We start from the raw sequence: 21873 nt of genomic DNA, 5'->3' as shown, positions 1-21873 counted from the left end.
TTACAAGCCAAATACTCCTGAGTCTACAGTATACGATACGAATAGACACATGAATCGAATGTTCGAAAGTTCCTATCACTCGGCAATTGCGAATTATGAATGTAACATGTACATTTATAAATGAAAGATTGCAGTTAAATAAAATGTGCAGGTACTATCTTAACGTCTTTAAATGATGAGTACGATGGCAGGAGTACTTTTGAGAATGCCGTATATTTCTGCAAAACACTTATTTTTATTTATGCATTTATTTTACCTGGCAAGATTAGGGCCTTCAGGCCCTCTCTTACACCTAACCGGGCATACTCAGATCGAACGAATTTCAGTTTGTACAGAACATTAAGGACACATAACGTTTTATACAGTATTAATGTTAAAGAAACCGGCCACGGTGGTCTAGCGGTTCTAGGCGCTCAGTCCGGAACCGCGCTACTGCTACGGTCGCAGGTTCGAATCCTGCCTCGGTATGGATGTGTGTTATGTCCTTAGGTTAGTTAGGTTTAAGTAGTTCTAAGTTCTAGGGGACTGATGACCACAGATGTTAAGTCCCATAGTGCTCAGAGACATTTGAACCATTTGTGAAACAAGAAAAAATAGAGATTATAACAGTAGAACAATGATAACTATAACAATAAAAAAATAATTATAACAATCAAGAATAATAATAATAATAATAATAGTAATGACTATGTATATGAAAGTAAACATATTTTTCTTTTATGAATGTCAGTCCTATTGCTAGTTGGGAATTTTCTCATGTTCTTGCAGCTTGTGAGTTATTCTCATCGAGCAGAGACATAATACGATAGAATGGGGTGAAAGAGATATAGAAGAGGTAACTAGGTTAGAGGAAGAGAAATGGAATGGTGAAATTTGAAGCTATGATGGAGAGGAGAAAGAAAGAGATGAGAGGGGCACAACAATGGTGGCTATACCGTCCCTAATATGTAAGTTTTGAGTTCCCTCTTGAATGTTGAGTGGTTCTGGATAAGACGTAGATCACAGGGGAGCGCGTTCCATAGTCGTATGGCTGAGATGGAGAATGACACGGAGAAAGATTTTGTGTTATGTAAAGGTACAGCGAAGATGCTAGACGTATCCGATCTGGTATTGAGGTTGTGGAATGATGATAGGTGTTTAATGTGAGAAGGTAAGTATTGGGGGCACCAGTGTCTAAGAAATCGATGAAGTAAGCACGTCGAGTGGAGATCGCGTGCCTTATGTGGGCGTATCCAACCTAGCTGGGAGTATGAAGGACTGATATGATCATACAACCGTATATTGCATACGTATCTAACACAAGCATTCATCACTAGCTCGAGGCATCTCGAATTTTCACTATTTGTGCCGTGTTGAACTACATCACAGTAGTAAAGATTAGGCGAGACTAGTCTTTGGACTAATATTTGTTTAACATGAGTTGGAACTATTTTTCTAAATTTTTGGATAGCATGTAGGGAGGAGAGCGATTTCCGGCAAGCTGTGACTGTTTGTTCTTCCCAGTTTAGGTGTTCATCCAAGATTATTCCAAGGTTTTTTACTGTTTTTTGGTATGGTAGTTGGGTACCATTGAGGAGTATTTGAGGGACTGTTTCGCGAAAGTACCGGCTGATTAACTTTGGATGGGATATAAGAATGACCTGGGATTTCTTGGGGGTTAGTTTCAGATCTAGGTTCTGTGCCCATCGAGAAACAGAGCAAAGATCTGCGTTCATACTCGCTACTGCGTCAGCAATATTCTTGGGGCTTGCACTTATGTACAGTTGGATGTCGTCGGCATATAGATGGTAGTTGCAGGAGTGAATCACTGAAGAAATATCATTAATGTACAGTGAGAAGAGTAATGGACCAAGGACGGAGCCTTGAGGAACTCTAGAGCGCACGTTTTTCCATGATGACTTCTCCGACACACAAATGACTTGTTGACTTCTGTTTTTGAGGTAGCTGTCGAACCAGTGTATTGCGCTGTTTGAGAAATTCAGCTGTTTCATTTTAATTAGTAATATATCAAAGTCAACTGTATCAGAAGCCTTGGTAAAGTCAAGCAATGTTAGGATGGTAGCTTCACGTCTGTCCATAGCATGTTTAATGTCATCAGTTACTTTGATTAATGCAGTTGCTGTACTATGGTGCTTTCGAAAGCCTGACTGATACTTATCATTGGTGTCGATGGTCCAACAATTAAATAAAATATAAGTTGAATAACACGGAAACAGTAGATTCCTACTCCACGTAATTCGTTATGAAAAACAACATAGCTCGCGAGATATTCACTTCTAAACGCACACTACGTCTTCACTGTAGAAACCTCGGAAATCTAACAAGTTCGCAAGTCGGCACTCCGACCACGCGCAAACCGCTGCACACTCCCAAGTCTCTCTGGCGACCGTGCGTCTGTCGCCCGGACCGTACCGGCACCTCCCGTGTCCAGTGCCGTCCTGTCCAGAACCGCCGCACCGCCAGAACTACGTCGAGTCCTCTCCGGAAACGGCGCTCCCATCCACTCCCCCCACTCACGAGCGCTGTGAGTGGCTAGAGCGCTCGCGCCATGTCTTCACAACAACGTACCCACACACGTATTTAAACATATTCCAAATTTTGCATTTACATTTAAATACTTGAAATTAAATAAATATTCCTACGGCTGGACCGTAAACACTCTCTAACACACATTATTAAATACATAAACAATTAAATAAACATATATCAAAAGAAAAGAAGCAAAAGGTAGGCCAGGAGCCTAATGTCTCTACGCTTTCTAAAACACAATAAATAATTGACCAGTTTCTTCATGAATAGCATATATCGGCTATTAACAAAGATATAGATGAATCAATATACCTGGTGATCAAAAAGCCAGTATAAATTTGAAAACTTAATAAACCACGGAATAATGTAGATAGAGAGGTAAAAACTGACATACATGCTTCGAATGACATGGGGTTTTATTAGAACCACCCCATATTGCTAGCCGCGTGAAAGATCTCTTGCGCGCGTCGTTTGGTGATGATCGTGTGCTCAGCCCCCTCTTTCGTCATGCTTGGCCTCCCAGGTCTCCAGACTTCAGTCCGTGCGATTATTGGCTTTGGGTTATCTGAAGTCGCAAGTGTATCGTGATCGACCGACATCTCTAGGGATGCTGAAAGACAACATCCGACGCCAATGCCCCACCATAACTCCGGACATGCTTTACAGTGCTGTTCACAACATTATTCCTCGACTACAGCTATTGTTGAGGAATGATGGTGGACATATTGAGCATTTCCTGTAAAGAACATCATCTTTGCTTTGTCTTACTTTGTTATGCTAATTATTGCTATTCTGATCAGATGAAGCGCCATCTGTCGGACATTTCTTGAAATTTTGTATTTTTTTGCTTCTAATAACACCCCATGTCATTCCAAGCATGTGTGTCAATTTGTACCTCTCTATCTACATTATTCCGTGATTTATTCAGTTTTCAAATTTATACTGACTTTTTGATCACCCTGTATTTATAAGCATGCTGCTACCGTTTTTACGAGTCACTGTGGAGTACTTATGGCCTGACGCGATCGAGAGTTATCGGCCAGTTTGACATCCAATAACTCATGTACTATTTCAGTTACATGCCTGTAATTCATACCAATTTAGGTTTACACTAATAGCTTTATAAAGACACGTAGATCGACGAACTCGGATGAACCGTTTAGATTTTGGAAATTCGTTGCTGGGTGTTTCTTGTATAATTTAGTGTCAGATACTAAACTTTAAACCAATAAATACATTGAAAATCTGATTACACCATCAGAATCGTCGTGCAAATGATAGTAATGTATATGTTTCTTTTTGAGGTATCATGATTCATCTGGCTACTACACTACTGGCCACTAAAACGGCTGTAGCATCAAGACTCGAAATTTAACCGACAGGAAGAAGATGCTGTGATATGCAAATGATTATCTTTTCACAGCATTCACACAAGGTTGGCGCCGGTGGCGACACCTACAACGTGCTGACATGAGGAAAGTTTCCAACCGATTTGTCATACACAAACTGCAGTTGACCGGCGTTGCCTGGTGAAACGTTGTTGTGATGCCTCGTGTAAGGAGAAGGAATGCGTACCATCATGTTTCCGACTTTGATAAAGGTCGGATTGTAGCCTATCGCGATTGCAGTTTATCGTATCGCGACATTGCTGCTCGCGTTGGTCAAGATCCAATGACTGTTAGCAGAATACGGAATCGGTGGGTTCAGGAGGGTAATACGGAACGCCGGGCTGGATCCCAACGGCCTCGTATCACTAGCAGTCGAGATGACAGGCATCTTATCCGCATGGCTGTAACGGTTAACTCATGTATTCTTCAAGTTACATGCCTGTAATTCATACCAATTTACGTTTACACTAATAGCTTTCTGAAGACATGGCGATCGACAAAATCGGATGTAGCGTTTATATTTTGGAAATTTGTTGCTGGGTGTTACTTGTATAATTAATCGTCGGATACTAAATTTTAAACTAATAAATATATTGAAAATCTGATTACACCATCAGAATCGTCGTGCAAATAATGGTAATGTACATGTTTCTTTTTGAGGTATCATGATTCATCTGGCTACTATTAATTTCTATACGAACTGTGAAATGTCTGCTATTATGGTTCAAAAAGTCCGCTATCTTCGGCACTTGCAACTCCTCCGACACAAAGCGCCGCCCTCGTCACAGTGTCAACCTGGAATTCGCAGCCACGCGGCCGATGTACCACGTGCTCCGGCCAATCCTCTCGTCCGGCTAACTTTTAGCACCACGTGTCTGCTGCCGGGCCGCGGCTTTGGCCAGAGTCCTGTGCGCCCACGCCTACTTAGAATAGTTTCTGGGCACAACAATTCGCCCGTTACCTCACAACGTTGTGAGTACAGTTGTAGAATTTTGGAACACGTATTGTGTTCGAGTATAACCACTTTTCTGGAGGCTAGAAATGTACTCTGTAGGAATCAGCATGGGTTTCGAAAAAGACGCTATTCGTCCACGAGACTCAGGGGGCCATAGACACGGGTTCCCAGGCAGATGCCGTGTTTCTTGACTTCCCCAAGGCGTTCAATACGGTCCCCCACAGTCGTTAAATGAACAAAGTAAGAGCATATGGACTATCAGACGATGTGTGTGATTGGATTGAAGAGTTCCTAGATAACAGAACGCAGCATGTCATTCTCAGTGGAGGGAAATCTTCCGAAGTAAGAATGATTTCAGGTGTTTCCAGAATGAGATTTTCCGCTGCAGAGTGAAAATCTCATTCTGGAAACATCCCCAAGGCTGTGGCTAAGCCATGTCTCCGCAGTATCCTTTCTTTCAGGAGTGCTAGTTCTGCAAGGTTCGCAGGAGAGCTTCTGTTAAGTTTCGAAGGTAGGAGGCGAGATACTGGCAGAAGTAAAGCTGTGAGACCGGGCGTGAGTCGTGCCTCGGTAGCTCAGTTGGTAGAGCACTTGCCCGCGAAAGGCAAAAGTTCCGAGTTCGAGTCTCGGTCGGGCACACAGTTTTAATCTGCCAGGAAGTTTCGATTTCAGGTGTGCCGCAGGGGAGTGTCGTAGGACGGTTGCTATTCACAATATACATAAATGACCTTGTGGATGACATCGAAAGTTCACTGAGGCTCTTTGCGGACGATGCTGTGGTTGTAACAATGGAAACTTGTACTGAAATGCAGGAGTATCCGCAGCGAATTCACGCATGGTCTTGGGAATGGCAATTGAATCTCAATGTAGACAAGTGTAATGTGCTGCTAATACATAGAAAGAAAAATCCCTTATCATTTAGCTACAATATAGCAGGTCAGCAACTGGAAGCAGTTAATGCCATACATTATCTGGGAGTACGGATTAAGAGAGATTTAAAATGGAATGACCATATAAAGTTGATCGTCGGTAAAGCAGATGCCAGACTGAGATTCATTGGAAGAATCCTAAGGAAATGCAATCCGAAAACAAAGGAAGTAGGTTACAATACGCTTGTTCGCCCACTGCTTGAATACTGCTGAGCCGTGTGGGATCCGTACCAGATAGGGTTGATAGAAGAGATAGATAAGATCCAACGGAGAGCAGCTCGCTTCGTTACAGGATCATTTAGTAATCGCGAAAGCGTTACGGAGATGATAAACTCCAGTTTAAGACTCTGCAGGATAGACGCTCAGTAGCTCGGTACGGGCTTTTGTTGAAGTTTCGAGAACATACCTTCACCGAGGAGTCAAGCAGTATATTGCTCCCTCCTACGTATATCTCGCGAGGAGACCATGAGGATAAAATCAGAGAGATTAGAGCCCACACAGAGGCATACCGACAATTCTTCTTTCCACGAACAATACGAGACTGGAATAGAAGGGAGAACCGATAGAGGTACTCAAGGTACTCTCCGCCACACACCATCAGGTGGCTTGCGGAGTATGGATGTAGATGGATGTAGATGTAGAATGAGCAATCACTAAGTCATCATTTACACTGCAATTGCCCTGTGCAGTTTGTCGAACAGTAGCCACTTTGGGCAGAGTTTGCAAGTAGAAGGGCGTGCTGCTAACAAATTTGTTTCGAACGTTGATGTTGATGGCTGATCTGGAGTCAAATCATTAGAGACGTGAAACTTCCTGGCAGATTAAAGCTGTGTGCCCAACCGAGACTCGAACTCGGGACCTTTGCCTTTCGCGGGCAAGTGCTCTACCAACTGAGCTACCGAAGCACGACTCACGCCCGGTACCCACAGCTTTACTTCTGCCAGTATCTCGTCTCCTACCTTCCATACTTTACAGACTTTAGAGACCTTACTGACTTTAGAGACGTCTTCAATAGCTGGGAGCTCTGTCTCAGTATTATTTATGGCTGAAACGACGACATGGGTCGGAATTACTGCTCTATCAAGCTGGACAATTGCAGTGGCTCTAAATCCGGATACACCAATCTGGACAGTTGCAGCACGAGCCCTTGCTCTGAAGAGCAACTCTCCAAACTGCTGCCTTGTACTTCTTCTGTCATTGCTTGCATCACCTACAATCCATAAGTGAGCGAGCCTCTTTAAAGTAAGATCTTAGCGGCTTGAAAAATGATCGGTCTAGTGGCTGTGAAAAGTGTGTCGTATGACTAGGCAGACACTTCATTATCAACAGCTAGATCCAAAAGGGTGAGAAATTTTGGAAATTTGTGGTGAGGTCTTATGGGACCAAACTGGGAGGTGATCGGTCCCTAGGCTTACACACTACTTAATCTAACTTAAACTGACTTACGCTAAGGCCGACACACACACACACACACACACACACACACACACACACACACATACACACACACACCCATACCCATGCGCGAGGGAGGACTAGAACCTCCGACGGGGCGAGCCGCGCGGCTGCCCCGCGTGGCAAAAGGGTGAGAGAATTCCTATGAGAACATGAGCATCTGGCAGTAGCAGAGCACACCCAGTTGCTTTTCTCGGAAGGAAGTGGATTTTGAAGCAATCCATGTAAACATCAGTACTCACGTAAGCGGATTCTCTTGTCATAACAACGTCTGATCCCGGAGGCATGTAAATGCACTACGGTGGTAAGAAATTTACTTTACCGTTACAGCAGGCCCAACTGTTATTTCCTCTGCTTTTTCAGCGTTTCTGCTTCCTTTTGCCGACACAAATTACCATTGCATTTCTGCTTCCTTTTGCCGCCACAACTTACCATTGCTCATTGTCTAACTGTAGACCAGTTTCGTCTACATTGTACGTACTGCATGGTTTATACAAAAGCCCGTTTTCTGTTAATGTTTTTGTCAAAATATCAAAATAAGAACTGACTTCGTCCCTGATGATTCCAATCACTCTGGCAATAGAAAGCCCTTACACTTTTCTCATGCTTAAGTCTACATTGCGTTCTAAAAGTGAGAGAATCCGATCTTTCCCTGCAAGTCTCTTTCCTTGGTTGAATTTGTTTTTCAGTCCCATCTGATCATCTAAATTGAAAGCTATCTGCACGAGGTCTGACGGTGTGGGAGCAAAGCCATATGCTTGCAATTTCTTTAGGTGGGCAGCTAATTTATTTTCTGCGTCTTCACGCAAGTATGATAACGGTCCACGATCTATTTTCTTGAAACTGCGCGTAGCTAATTTTCTCCGCGCTGTTTTTTCTGGTATATTTTTTCATTCGAGCTGCTTTCCTTTCGGATTAGTCTCACGGCCTCTGATAGATCTTCTGTAGTCTGTTTTCCGCTGTCTGTTGTCCTGATGCGTTTTCTCGGAATTTTTCTGTGAAACGAAATCTGAAGGACTCCTGTTGGCGTTGCAAGCATGGAGGCATCTGACCCACAGTAACGTGGCGTCATCTGCTCGTTTTCATTGGGCCAGATGCCGCACCCCCGTTTTCACCAATGATGTTAGCGAAAGAAGCCGTATGTGCTAGTAGCCACGATTAAAAAGGAATCGTGTAAAATTTTCTTCACTTACCTTGGTCTCGAAATTTTAATTCCCTCAATTTGTCCCCGATTTTCCATTCTTGAAATACAAAAACTTGCGAGTAAGCTGTTGTCACCAGCTGTTGCACGTGCAGCGTCACTTCCCACCGCCTCATGTGTCCCGCTTTTACCTGATGTGATGCGATGTGTTATCTGGGAAATTATACAGCCTCTCTAAGACAAGCGTTGCACCAGTTGCACCATTAGTGTATGTACAGGGTTATTACAAATGATTGAAGCGATTTCACAGCTCTACAATAACTTTATTATTTGAGATATTTTACAATGCTTTGCACACACATACAAAAACTCAAAAAGTTTTCTTAGGCACTCACAAATGTTCGATATGTGCCGCTTTAGTGATTCGGCAGACATCAAGCCGATAATCAAGTTCCTCCCACCCTTGGCGCAGCATGTCCCCATCAATGAGTTCGAAAGCATCGTTGATGCGAGCTCGCAGTTCTGGCACGTTTCTTGTTAGAGGAGGTTTAAACACTGAATCTTTCACATAACCCCACAGAAAAAAATCGCATGGGGTTAGGTCGGGAGAGCGTGGAGGCCATGACATGAATTGCTGATCATGATCTCCACCACGATCGATCCATCGGTTTTCCAATCTCCTGTTTAAGAAATGCCGAACATCATGATGGAAGTGCGGTGGAGCACCATCCTGTTGAAAGATGAAGTCGGCGCTGTCGGTCTCCAGTTGTGGCATGAGCCAATTTTCTAGCATGTCCAGATACACGTGTCCTGTAACGTTTTTTTCGCAGAAGAAAAAGGGGCCGTAAACTTTAAACCGTGAGATTGCACAAAACACGTTCACTTTTGGTGAATTGCGAATTTGCTGCACGAATGCGTGAGGATTCTCTACCGCCCAGATTCGCACATTGTGTCTGTTCACTTCACCATTAAGAAAAAATGTTGGTTCATCACTGAAAACGAGTTTCGCACTGAACGCATCCTCTTTCATGAGCTGTTGCAACCGCGCCGAAAATTCAAAGCGTTTGACTTTGTCATCGGGTGTCAGGGCTTGTAGCAATTCTAAACGGTAAGGCTTCTGCTTTAGCCTTTTCCGTAAGATTTTCCAAACCGTCGGCTGTGGTACGTTTAGCTCCCTGCTTGCTTTATTCGTCGACTTCCGCGGGCTACGCGTGAAGCTTGCCCGCACGCGTTCAACCGTTTCTTCGCTCGCTGCAGGCCGACCCGTTGATTTCCCCTTACAGAGGCATCCAGAAGCTTTAAACTGCGCATACCATCGCCGAATGGAGTTAGCAGTTGGTGGATCTTTGTTGAACTTCGTCCTGAAGTGTCGTTACACTGTTATGACTGACTGATGTGAGTGCATTTCAAGCACGACATACGCTTTCTCGGCTCCTGTCGCCATGTTGTCTCACTGCGCTCTCGAGCGCTCTGGCGGCAGAAACCTGAAGTGCGGCTTCAGTGGAACAGAACTTTATGAGTTTTTCTACGTATCTGTAGTGTGTCGTGACCATATGTCAATGAATGGAGCTACAGTGAATTTATGAAATCGCTTCAATCATTTGTAATAGCCCTGTATGTGTGTGTGTGTGTGTGTGTGTGTGTGTGTGTGTGCGTGTGTGTGTGTGTGTGTGTGTGTGTGTGTGTGTGTGTGTTCAGAGTAGTCGATGGGGATTGAGTCCTGATGACATTTAATCCCTATGGGAGTGGATGACGGCAGGAGGGGGTGACCTGCGAAGTCTAATGCGGGAATGTTTGGAGCAATTTCAAACAAAACCGGTACGTATGTGACTAGACGTAAAGCAGCTTAACACGGGACGTTAGCCTTTCGTGGCTCTAACAACTCACTACTCGGTTAGCAGAGCAGTTACCCTCGAAAGGCCAAGGTCCCGTGATCGAGTCTGGGTCACACAGTTGTAATATGCCACAAAGTTTCATTTCAGCGCACACTCCGTTGCCGGGTGAAAATTTCACTCTCTTTTTGTAACATATATTTTGTATTGTAAGTGCTATAAGTGTAGGTCATATTCACTCCCATATCTTCATTCAGAATAGGTCAGCACTAGCACTCCTGGAGATTATATTAAGGGAAGGGAAGGGAAGCTAAGGGAAGGGAAGGGAAGGGAAGGGAAGGGAAAGGAATGGAATGGATTAAGGCGTGCCATGGATGCATGGATCTTGAACGCTCCAGAAATTTCAGCTAAATTTGCTATATATGTGGCTTTCTATATTTATTCTTTTAGAAACATGTAAACAAGCTGGATCTGTTTCTTATTCTATTGACAGGTTGCATTCTTTTTGTGTGTAATTTAAGATTGCAATGGACAAACAACCAAGCATCGACAAGACGTCAGCTAACTTATATGTAATGCCGCTTGAGAAGTTGCAGGTAGAAAATAATCTTATCATCTAGATGTTCTGTCGTCAGATTTGGCCTCGTGTTATGTTCGCGGCTTCACCATCTATCCACTTGTTGGCCTTTCGGTAAGCCCTTGTAGTAAGCCGCTCCAGAAATATGCTGCGTTTGCAGCTCCATTTGGTAATCAGTCAGTCGACGGACTACGCAGGCCTTTCGTCCCCGTCGTTTGTGGCGCCGTTCCGCTGGTACGTCTGGAACACCAGAGAGAGAGGAAGGACGGTCAGCCTGAGCCAGATAGACAGAGAGAGGGAGAGGGGGGGAGGGAGGTTGTTGCGCAGTGATGATGATGATGGTTTGATTTGTGGGGCGCCCAAGAGCACGGTCATCAGCGCCCATACAAAGTCCCATTTTTTACACAGTCCAATCTAGCAACTGTCACGCATGATGGCGAGGATGAAATGACGAGGACAACACAAAACACCCAGTACCCGGGCAGAAAAAAATCCCCAACCCGGCCGGGAACCGAAGCCGGCACCCCGTGATCCAGAGACAGCAACGCTAGCCAGTAGGCCACGAGCTGCGGACGTGTGGGGCGGTGCCACACTCTGATGGCAGCCGCCAGAACTGTGTGCTCTTACTGTGGTTGTTTTCACAGCGAGGGACCTCAAAGGAGATATTCGAAGACAAGTAGTTGCTGCATGTCTCTTCGAAATCGTGCTTGCAAACTGCGCAGCGCCCAAACGCCCGCATACAAGCAGGCAGACTGAATATTTCATATTTCAAGGGTGTAGTGCTTACAGATACTTTGCATTAGTCGTCTTCTACATTTGTCTTACCCGCCAGCACGGAAAGAACTTCTGCGTGTTATGTGAACAGCTTAATCTAGTATTTTCGCGTACACTGTGGTGAGAAAAGACATGGGACACCTCCTGATATCATGTCGGACCTCCTTTCGTCCGGCGTGAAGACCAACTAGACGTGACATGCATTCAGCAAGCCGTTGGAAGTCCTCTGCAGAAATATTGATCCATGCTGCCTGTATAGCAGGCCACAATTGCGAAAGTGTTGCCGGTGCAGGATTTTGTGCACGAACTGACCTATCGATTATATTCCATAAAAGTTCAATGGCATCCATGTTGGGCCGGCCTGAGAGGCCGACCGGTTCTAGGCGCTTCAGTCTCGAACCGCGCGACTGCTACGGTCGCAGGTTCGAATCCTGCCTCGGGGATGGATGTGTGTGATGTCCTTAGGTTAGTTAGGTTTAAGTAGTTCTAAGTTCTAGGGGACTGATGACCTCCGATGTTAAGTCCCATAGTGCTCAGAGCCATTTGAACCATTTTTTGGATCCATGTTGGGCGATCTGGGTGGGCAAATCATTCCCTCGAACTGTCCAGGATGTTCTACATTCTAGTCACGTACAACTGTGTACCGGTGTCACGCCGCATTACTGTTGTTGTTGTTGTTGTTGTTGTTGTTGTTGTTGTGGTCTTCAGTCCTGAGACTGGTTTGATGCAGCTGTCCATGCTACTCTATCCTGTGCAAGCTTCTTCATATCCCAGTACCTCCTGCAGCCTACATCCTTCTGAATCTGCTTAGTGTATTCATCTCTTGGTCTCCCTCTAAGATTTTTACGCTCCACGCTGCCCTCCAATACTAAATTGGTGATCCCTCGATGCCTCAGAACATGTCCTACCAACCGATCCCTTATTCTAGTCAAGTTGCGCCATAAGCTCCCGTTCTCCCCAATTCTATTCAACACCTCCTCGTTAGTTATGTGATCTACCCATCTAATCTTCAGCATTCTACTGTAGCACCACATTTCGAATGCTTCTATTCTCTTCTTGCCCAAACTGTTTATCGTCCATGTTTCACTTCCATACATGGCTACACTCCATACAAATACTTTCAGAAACGGCTTCCTGACATTTAAATCTATACTCGATGTTAACAAATTTTTCTTCTTCAGAAATGCTTTCCTTGCCATTGTCAGTCTACATTTTATATCCTCTCTACTTCGACCATCATCGGTTATTTTGCTCCCCAAATAGCAAAACTCCTTTACTACTTTAAGTGTCTCATTTCCTAATCTAATTCCCTCAGCATCACCCGACTTAATTTGACCACATTCCATTACCCTCGTTTTGCTTTTGTTGATGTTCATCTTATATCCTCCTTTCAAGACACTGTCCATTCTCTTCAACTGCTCTTCCAAGTCCTTTGCTGTCTCTGACAGGATTACAATGTCATCGGCGAACCTCAAAGTTTTTCTTTCTTCTCCATGGATTTTAATACCTACTCCGAACTTTTCTTTTGTTTTCTTTATTGCTTATCAATATACATATTGAATAACATTGGGGATAGGCTACAACCCTGCCTCAGTCCCTTCACAACCACTGCTTCCCTTTCATGTCCCTCGACTCTAATAACTGCGATCTGGTTTCTGTACAAATTGTAAATAGCGTTTCGCTCCCTGTATTTTACCCCTGCCACCATTGTCAACATTGTCAAAAGCTTTCTCTAAGTCTACAAATGCTAGAAACGTAGGTTTGCCTTTCCTTAACATTTCTTCTAAGATAAGTTGTAGGGTCAGTATTGCCTCACGTGTTCAAACATTTCTACGGAATCCAAACTGATGTTCCCCGAGGTCGGCTTCTACCAGTTTTTCCATTTGTCTGTAAAGAATTCGCGTTAGTATTTTGCAGCTGTGACTTATTAAACTGATAGTTCGGTAATTTTCACATCTGTCAACACCTGCTTTCTTTGGGATTGGAATTATTATATTCTTCTTGAAGTCTAAGGGTGTTTCGCCTGTCTCAAACATCTTGCTCACCATATGGTAGAGTTTTGTCAGGACTGGCTCTCCCAAGCCTGTTAGTAGTTCTAATGGAATGTTCGGGGGCCTTGTTTCGACTCAGGTCTTCCAGTGCTCTCTCAAACTCCTCACACAGTATCATATCCCCCATTACTACCCATAAAAATTTTATCGTTACTTGGGAACATGAATGGCAGCAGATGTTGTCCGAGTCACCGAACATAACCATTTGCAGCCAATAATCTGTTCACTTGGACCATAAGATCCAGTCTACTCGTCGTAAACACAGCCCACGGCATCACGCAGCCACCACCAGCTTGCACAGTGCCTTGTTTATAACTTGGGCCCACGGCTTCATGGGGTCTGCCCAACACTCCAACCATACAATCAGCTCTTAACAACTGAACTCGGGACTCATCTGACCAGGCCACCGTTTTCCAGTCGTCCAGGGTCGAACCAATACGGTCAGGAGTCCAGGAGAGGCGCTGCAGGCTGTCGTGCTGTTAGCAAAGGCACTTGCTTCGGTCGTCTGCTGCCACAGCCCATAATGCCAAAAGGAGACGTTCGTTGTACGTCCCACATTGATTTCTGCGGCTATTTCGTGCAATGTTGCTTGTCTGCCAGCACTGACAACTCTACGCAAACGCCGCTGCTCTCGGCCGTTAAGTGGAGGCCGTCGGCCACTGTATTGCTCGGGGTGAGAGGTTGAAAAACCCCCTTTTAAATTCCTTTATTGGGTTTTGTGATTTACTGAAGCCGCCAAACAGTTAATTATTATGATTGTATGACCATGTGCTTAATGGATGAAAGGGTATCAGTTTTTCTGCTATGGTTTCGGGTGTATTTCAACCGAGTGCTGCTGTTCAGAGACAGAATAGCTAATTATTGAGAGTTTGTCTATTATTAAAAACCATAAAGGTTGCGATGTACAAACTGTACTATATTTACTAAAATGTAGACTTCCACGGCCGGAAATATCATGTCCATTATAAGTATCCGGGCTGTTATGCCGTGGTCGGTTGATGAATTTGGTCTCAATTCCCAACGTTTCGTCTCCGACTGCGGGAGACATCTTCAAGGGGGTCCGTATCTCGATGGGAGGTCCAACACACCCACTGGCTCGCTACTGACTGCCGCTAAATTCCGTGTCCGCGCGCTCCCACGCCGCGGTGTGACGTCACGTGTTTTGAAAACGTCAGTGCAATTGGCCGCTGTCCGTCACCGTCAATCGCCGTTGCCATCACCCAGTAGTGGACGGGTGGTACACATCTTCTTTAACACCGGCATCCATATACCGTTTAATTTGACACCCTCCTCCTTTCGGTTGAAATTATTTGGGTGTTTAGCGATTTCGATTGCCTCCCTGTAGAGCCTTTCGTAGTATCCGCTTGTGGCCGCTAGTACTTGCGTCTCCTCGAAACGAATATTGTGGTTCCCTGGCTGGAAAGCATGCTCCGCAACAGCTGATCGTTCCGTTTCTCCTCTTCTACAATTTCCCTTGTGCTCTTCCAAACGTTCAGAAACACTTCTTTTAGTTGTACCCACATAAGCATCACCACAGCTGCATGGGATCCTACACACTCCAGCTTTTTCCAAAGGTTTGCGAGCGTCCTTAGCAGGCTTAAGGTATTCCTGTATCTTCCTGGTGGGCTTGTAAATTAAGGTAATATTCCGCTTCGTCAAGATCCTCCCTATTCTTTCCGTTACATTTTTAACAAACTGCAGGAAAACCTTAGATTTTGCAGTAGCCTGTACGTCAGTATGATTTCTGCGTGGCTGCCTCAACGCACGTTTTATTTCGGCGGACGAAAATCCATTCTTCATTAGTGCATTGTGGAGATGTTCCATCTCAGCGTCGAGCAACTCAGGTTCACAAATATTTCTAGCTCTGGAAGTTTTCATTTCTTCTCCCTGGCCTTTAATTCCTCCTCCATTTTTTTTGTTTTCTTTACTATTTGGTCAATATACAGATTGAATAACATCGGGGATAGGCAACAACCCTGTCCCAATGCCAGTGCTTGCTTTTCGTGCCCTTCGACCCTTTTAACTGTCATCCGGTTTCTTTAGAAATTGCAAATAGCCTTTTGTTCCCTGTATTTTACCTCTGCCCCCTTCAGAATCTGAAAGAGTATTTTAGTCAACATTGTCAAAAGCTTTCTGTAAGTCTACAAATGCTATAAATATAGGTTTACCTTTCCTTTACCTATCTTCTATGAGAATGGGTAGGGTCTATATCGACTCGCGTGTTGATAAGTTTCTTCTGAATCCAAACTAATTTTCCCCGACGTAGGTTTCTACATCTACATTTATACTCCGCAAGCCACCCAACGGTGTGTGGCGGAGGGCACTTTACGTGCCACTGTCATTACTTCCCTTTCCTGTTCCAGTCGCGTATGGTTCGCGGGACGAACGACTGCCGGAAAGCCTGCGTGCGCGCTCGAATCTCTCTAATTTTACATTCGTGATCTCCTCGGGAGGTACAAGTAGGGGGAAGCAATATATTCGATACCTCATCCAGAAACGCACTCTCTCGAAACCTGGACAGCAAGCTACACCGCGATGCAGAGCGAATCTATTGCAGGGCCTGCCACTTGAGTTTGTTAAACATCTCCGTAACGCTATGACGGTTACCAAATAACCCTGTGACGAAACGCGCCGCTCTTCTTTGGATCTTCTCTATCTCCTCCGTCAACCCGATCTGGTACGGATCCCACATTGATGAGCAATACTCGAGTATAGGTCGAACGAGTGTTTTGTAAGCCACCCCCTTTGTTGATGGACTACATTTTCTAAGGACTCTCCCAATGAATCTCAACCTGGTACCCGCCTTACCAACAATTATTTTTATATGATCATTCCACTTCAAATCTTTCCGTACGCATACTCCCAGATATTTTACATAAATAACTGCTACCAGTGTTTGTTCCGCTTCTACCTGTTTTTCCATTCTTCTGTAAAGGATTCGTGCTAGTATTAACACGTTATGTATGCATTTTTTTTTAAATTTATGTAGATATCTAGCACCCTGTTTTGTGCTTCCTCGGTCAATTCTTTACGGATCCGAAGGTAGCAACATAATTTTGCAGAGCACTGAATCTGAATAAATGTTCTACTAGAGCGGTGGTGGCGTTTTGAAGTTCGTTGCTTCTATTTTCATATCGCTCTCGATCGCCCCGAAAGTGGAATGGTGTCAGGCATGTACTATCTCTTTGGTGCGGACAGGAGGGGAGGTTAGGGACGCTGCTGGCTTGCCGTCGTCCTGTTTCGCTCACCTGCCTCGCGCGCTCCAGGAAACTCTGGAGGACGTCTTCGCCGGCCTCCGCTGCCAGCCGGTGCAGAGCGCCGCCGGGCTCCCTCAGCAGCTGGTACGGGTGGCCGAATTGCTGCGAACATCACAACACGTGGACAGGCTCACACACTGACGTCAGACACCCACAAGCCTACTGGAGGGCTCTGAAACGAACATCGATTACAGCAGCAAATGAATGTTACGAGTGCCGTTCAGTAAGTAAAGCGACGTATTTTTTTTTCCTCGGCCAGTTTCGGTAGAAGAAGTGCAGAGTGGGACACGGTGCGATATTCCCGCTGTAGCCCCTATACTTTCGAGAAGTTCCAGTCGGTGGCAGCGCTATGGGCAGCGTTCCGAACAGACACTCGTCACTGGGTTTCTTTTGGCGGACAACCAGAGCGCTTGCGGGAAGTCTACGGAGAGCTGCCAGTGAACAAAGCCACGGTGAGTCGTTGGGCGTGGCGTGTGTCATCGTCGCAAACCTGTGCGAGCTCCCGCGTGCTGGTCGGCGGCGCACGTCTGTGACTCCTGGCGTATTGGAACGCGCAGACGCTCTCATTCGAGGTGATGGATCGATCACAGTCAGACACCTGGCTGCGCAACTGGAATTCTCTGTTCGTAGTGCTGACAGACTCTTCCACCAGGTGCGGTGCTCAGAGGTGTGTGAACGCCGTGTTCTTCGCCGTCTGACAGAAGGTCGTAAGTAGCGCCGAAGGACAATCTGTTTGGAACAATAAAGACTGCAGTCCGAGGGATGCATTACGTGGGTGATGGGGAGGTTACTGCCGCAGCGAGACGTTGGCTCCGGCGTCGACCGATACTGTGGTACCGTGCAGGCATACATGTACTTCCAGCAGGGTAGCGTAGGGCCGTCGATTTCAACGGAGGTAATGTTGAAATTAAGGTTTTGTAGCAAGAAAAGTGCGAAATAATATGGTGTATTGGAAAAAATTGGAGCGAAAGGCTATTTACAATTTGTACAGAAGCAGATGGCAGTTATAAGAGTCGGGGGTATGACAGGAAAGCAGTGGTTGGGAAAGGGAGTGAGACAGGGTTGTAGCATTTCTCCGATGTTATTCAATCTGTATATCGAGCAAGCAATAAGGGAAACAAAAGAAAAGTTCGGAGCAGGTATTAAAATCCATGGAGAAGAAATAAAAACTTTGAGGTTCGCCGATGACATTGTAATTCGGTCAGAGACAGCAAAGGACTTGGAAGAGCAGTTGAACGGAATAGACAGTGTCTTGAAAGGAGGATATAAGATGAACATCAACAAAACTAAAACGAGGATAATGGAATGTAGTCGAATTAAGTCGGGTGATACTGAGGGAATTAGAGTAGGAAATGAGACACTTAAAGTAGTAAAGGAGTTTTGCTATTTGGGGACGTAATAACTGATGATGGTCGAAGTAGAGAGGATATAAAATGTAGACTGGCAATGGCAAGGAAAGCGTTGTTCAATATTTAACTGTTAAATAAATGAGTCCTTCAATCTTTACATTCTCCCTTTCATTGCGTGAAATCACCATTAGTGTCACAGTAGAATAATGCAATCACTTCCATGGTTCCTAAAATACGCTTTTAGAGCCCTTATTTTCTAGATACGTTTTGTTGCCTCTGAAAGCTTGTCGGTGGAGTTCTGGTTCACGTGTTCATAAGGTGCGCTACCCTAGAATTTTGGCAATAATCCGAAGTCGATCGCTCGCCTTTCCTACAACTGACCTTACCAGTTCCATTTCGCGGCGTTTCTTAGTGTCGCTCCTAGATATTTTATCGGCATAACTGATACAGGAAAAGTGCCATTAATGCTGTATGCGGGTATTCTTAAACATCCGAATTAACTTATCGCAGGTCCCTGGGAGAACGCAAACTACTGTAAATACTAGCGGTGAAATATTTTTCGTATATCACCTCAGGAAATGTGGAGTGCTGCTAGCAAACGTGAAATTAGGGTAAAAATATCAGTGCCAACTGCTTGAATAGCTCGAAAATGTGCATGCAGACTACTCTTGGAGATGTAATCGTAAGTCAGACAAAGTTGCTGTATGTAAAACTCATACAACACATTTTGTAACTAACTGTTTTTAGATGTAGATGCGAAACTTAGTCGCAATTATGTTTCATTCCCTATCACTGAAGATGTTTTAAAGCAATAAATCGAAACGCTTATTCTGAAAGAAATCCGCACTTTTCAGTACCTACAATGACGGATTTCAAATCCCTGTAGTAAAGCAAATACGGACCCACAAATGAAGGACTGAACAAGTTATGTAGGTTAATGCTGTCTCTTGCGACAGTAATGAAAATCTTAAGACCAAAAGCTTTACGCTTCGTAGTAAAGCTTCCTCAGTGGTCAACGTTCTCCTACACACGTGTTACATTATTCATCGAGATAGCACTGGACATGCTCAGTGTAGAAACGTAAATATATTTCCTGTTAGTGAAAGTGCTGTGCTTTAAAAATTATCTTCTGGCACTTGTGTTTATAAACGTAGTTTAATTATGAATGTTCGTATATAACACAAAATATACAATACGTATATACAGAGGTACATTACACTTAGTGTAACTGACCTCTGTGGTAGAGAATATGAATACAAAAGATCAATAAGAAGTGTACAATGCGAATACACATAGATAAGTAGCGCACACATGATTGAGTATAACTGACGTTTGTGGTACAAACACACAAAATAAAAGTACGATTCATAACATTATGGAAATACACAAAGACTACCAATGCGATCAATGTCCCTTGTTAGTGTAAGTAATGGTCATGGCACACAATAAGAAAATTCACAAAAAATACAAAATAAGAATACACAAAGATGGATAATGCACAAGACTGATGTCCCTTAGTATAACTGACACTTCTGATAAAATATTCTGAATGTGAATACAAAATATGAATTTTCTAAGACAAATAATGCGTATCCATTTCCCCCTCAGTGTAAGTGACGTTTGTGGTACACAGTATGAAAATAAGTACAGAATAATGAATAAAAAACACAACTACACCAAGCTGTATGGTGTACATGACTGTCCTCTCTTAGTGTTGTCGTCCGTAGCTCGTGGTCGCGCGGTAGCGTTCCCGCGCTCGGGTTCCCGGGTTCGATTCCCGACGGGGTCAGGGATTTTCTGGGTGTTGTGTGATGTCCTTAGGTTAGTTAGGTTTAAAGTTCTAGGGGACTGATGACCATATATGTTAAGTCGCATAGTGCTCAGAGCCACTTGAACCATTTTTTTCTTAGTGTTGTAACTGTATTACAAATACATAAAATACAAATACGAAATAAAAAGACACAGGACAAATACACAGACATAAAACATAAATATGAATATACAGTAAGAAGCACACAATACAAATACGCAGTCTGATGGCACACATTGCTCTTCTCGGTTAGTGTAAGTGACGTTTGTGTGGTAGGAAAGGTATTTAACCACATAATAAAAATGACGTTAATTACAAAATCGTGAATAGGCAATTGCTCACCATCGGTGAACTTTGTTGGAAGTGAAACAAATGTCGAAGTAAAAGCGGAAGGTGGGGATATGCAGTTGCAGTTGAATAAAAAGCTCGTCGCCCTTTAGAGTCACCTAGCGATATAAATTACCCTGTATAGAAGAACGCAACAGCCGCTTACCTCAACCTTTCCATTGTTCATGACGAGCACCTTGTCGCAGTCCATGACGGTGTGGATTCTGTGGGCAATGATGATGACTGTGCATCTGGCGAAGAGCTTCCGCCACGTCCTCTGGATGATCGCATCCGTCCTGAAACAGAAAACAGGCTACATCTGGTTCCACTCATACAGTAGGAAGCACCGTGAGGTATCAACAAAATTACGCTGCAGCTACACCGTACTGTAGTTCATTGCGCATACTCCGCAGTGGTGGAGTAGGGCCTGTATGCACGGATGACTGCCATCCGATACAGGACCCGTCTATTGATTCGCACTTTTGTTTCCACCGTCACGACTTTTGTCTGTGAACATCTGCGTCTGTACTCAAAAAGCCACCATCCGGTAGGTGGCGGAGGGTGCATGACATTGTACCAGTGTCATTCACGACTCTTGCTCTTTCATTCACGTATGGTACGCGGGAAGAAGAGAAAACTCTTGTTACCTCTCTACATGAGACCTGATTTCTCTGATCGCGGTTGTTGTGCGAGATGTGTTAATGGAGGGCTGTTTTTCTAGGAATTTAGGAAAATTATCCTGGTCGAAAAATGTCTTCCTTGTATCGCGTCTGCTGCGCAATTCTGCAACTCTCGCACTTTGACTACATAAACTTCTTAAGGGTCCCACACCGACGGGCGATACTAAGTAACTGATGGATAAGGAGTTTTGTAAACGACCCCTTTTAGCGGTAATTACACTTATTTAAGTTTGTTCTGAGGACCTATTAGATGACAATCAAATTGTTTTTAGGATACTGATGGTGAAACACGTGCATTCTTTCCATTTCACACTTTACATTATTTTTAAGTCGCGTTTGTTTCTTCACTGTGTGATAGGTGAGTCTGTACGTAGCACATTACACTCATAGATAACATCTCACTATATATTTGAACTGATATGTTAGCACACTACACTCGCAGAAAACGTCGCTACATATGTGGCAGTTGTCTTGTGTTCATGTTATTGAATAAATCTCGTGTATAATGTGCTAAAGACTGAAATGCGATTTAACATCATCATGAAAATGTGCAACGAAACTGAGACAGGTGCTCTGATATCACATCAGCCGGAGGTAAAACCTGCAGTACCCAGATGACGTCGAACTAATAAACAGCCTCGCCACTGGACTATGAACTAACGACACTTTCCTCGGCAGCTGCCTCAGTAACGTAGGTAGTATTGCAGCGAATTGCTTGATTCCTGAAGATGAACATCAGTGGCTCAAAACACTTCGTATGCCATACAATATATATATTATAAAAATGGATGTACATATGTATGTATGTACCACATCTAC

The 21873-nt window shown here is 44.2% G+C and overlaps 1 protein-coding gene across 3 annotated transcripts in view; it reads right to left on the bottom strand.

Moving 5' to 3' along the window:
- Positions 1-10641: 10641 nt before the first annotated feature.
- LOC124551160 (putative uncharacterized protein YKR104W) overlaps positions 10642-21873 on the bottom strand; it is a 92776-nt gene continuing 81544 nt past the window's right edge. For 2 of the 3 annotated variants that reach the window (XM_047126132.1, XM_047126134.1), the window contains 3 exons: positions 20541-20670; positions 16880-16990; positions 10642-11046 (listed from right to left, as the gene is read on the bottom strand). In XM_047126132.1, the coding sequence (XP_046982088.1) occupies positions 10996-11046; positions 16880-16990; positions 20541-20670 (292 nt within the window). In that variant the 3' untranslated portion in view covers positions 10642-10995. The remainder of the gene's footprint in view (positions 11047-16879; positions 16991-20540; positions 20671-21873) is intronic. The other variant, XM_047126133.1, reaches the window with a different exon arrangement.

Source organism: Schistocerca americana, chromosome 9 (assembly GCF_021461395.2).
Source record: "Schistocerca americana isolate TAMUIC-IGC-003095 chromosome 9, iqSchAmer2.1, whole genome shotgun sequence".
Taxonomy (NCBI): Eukaryota; Metazoa; Arthropoda; class Insecta; order Orthoptera; family Acrididae; genus Schistocerca; species Schistocerca americana.
This window is presented reverse-complemented; position numbering and strand designations above follow the sequence as displayed.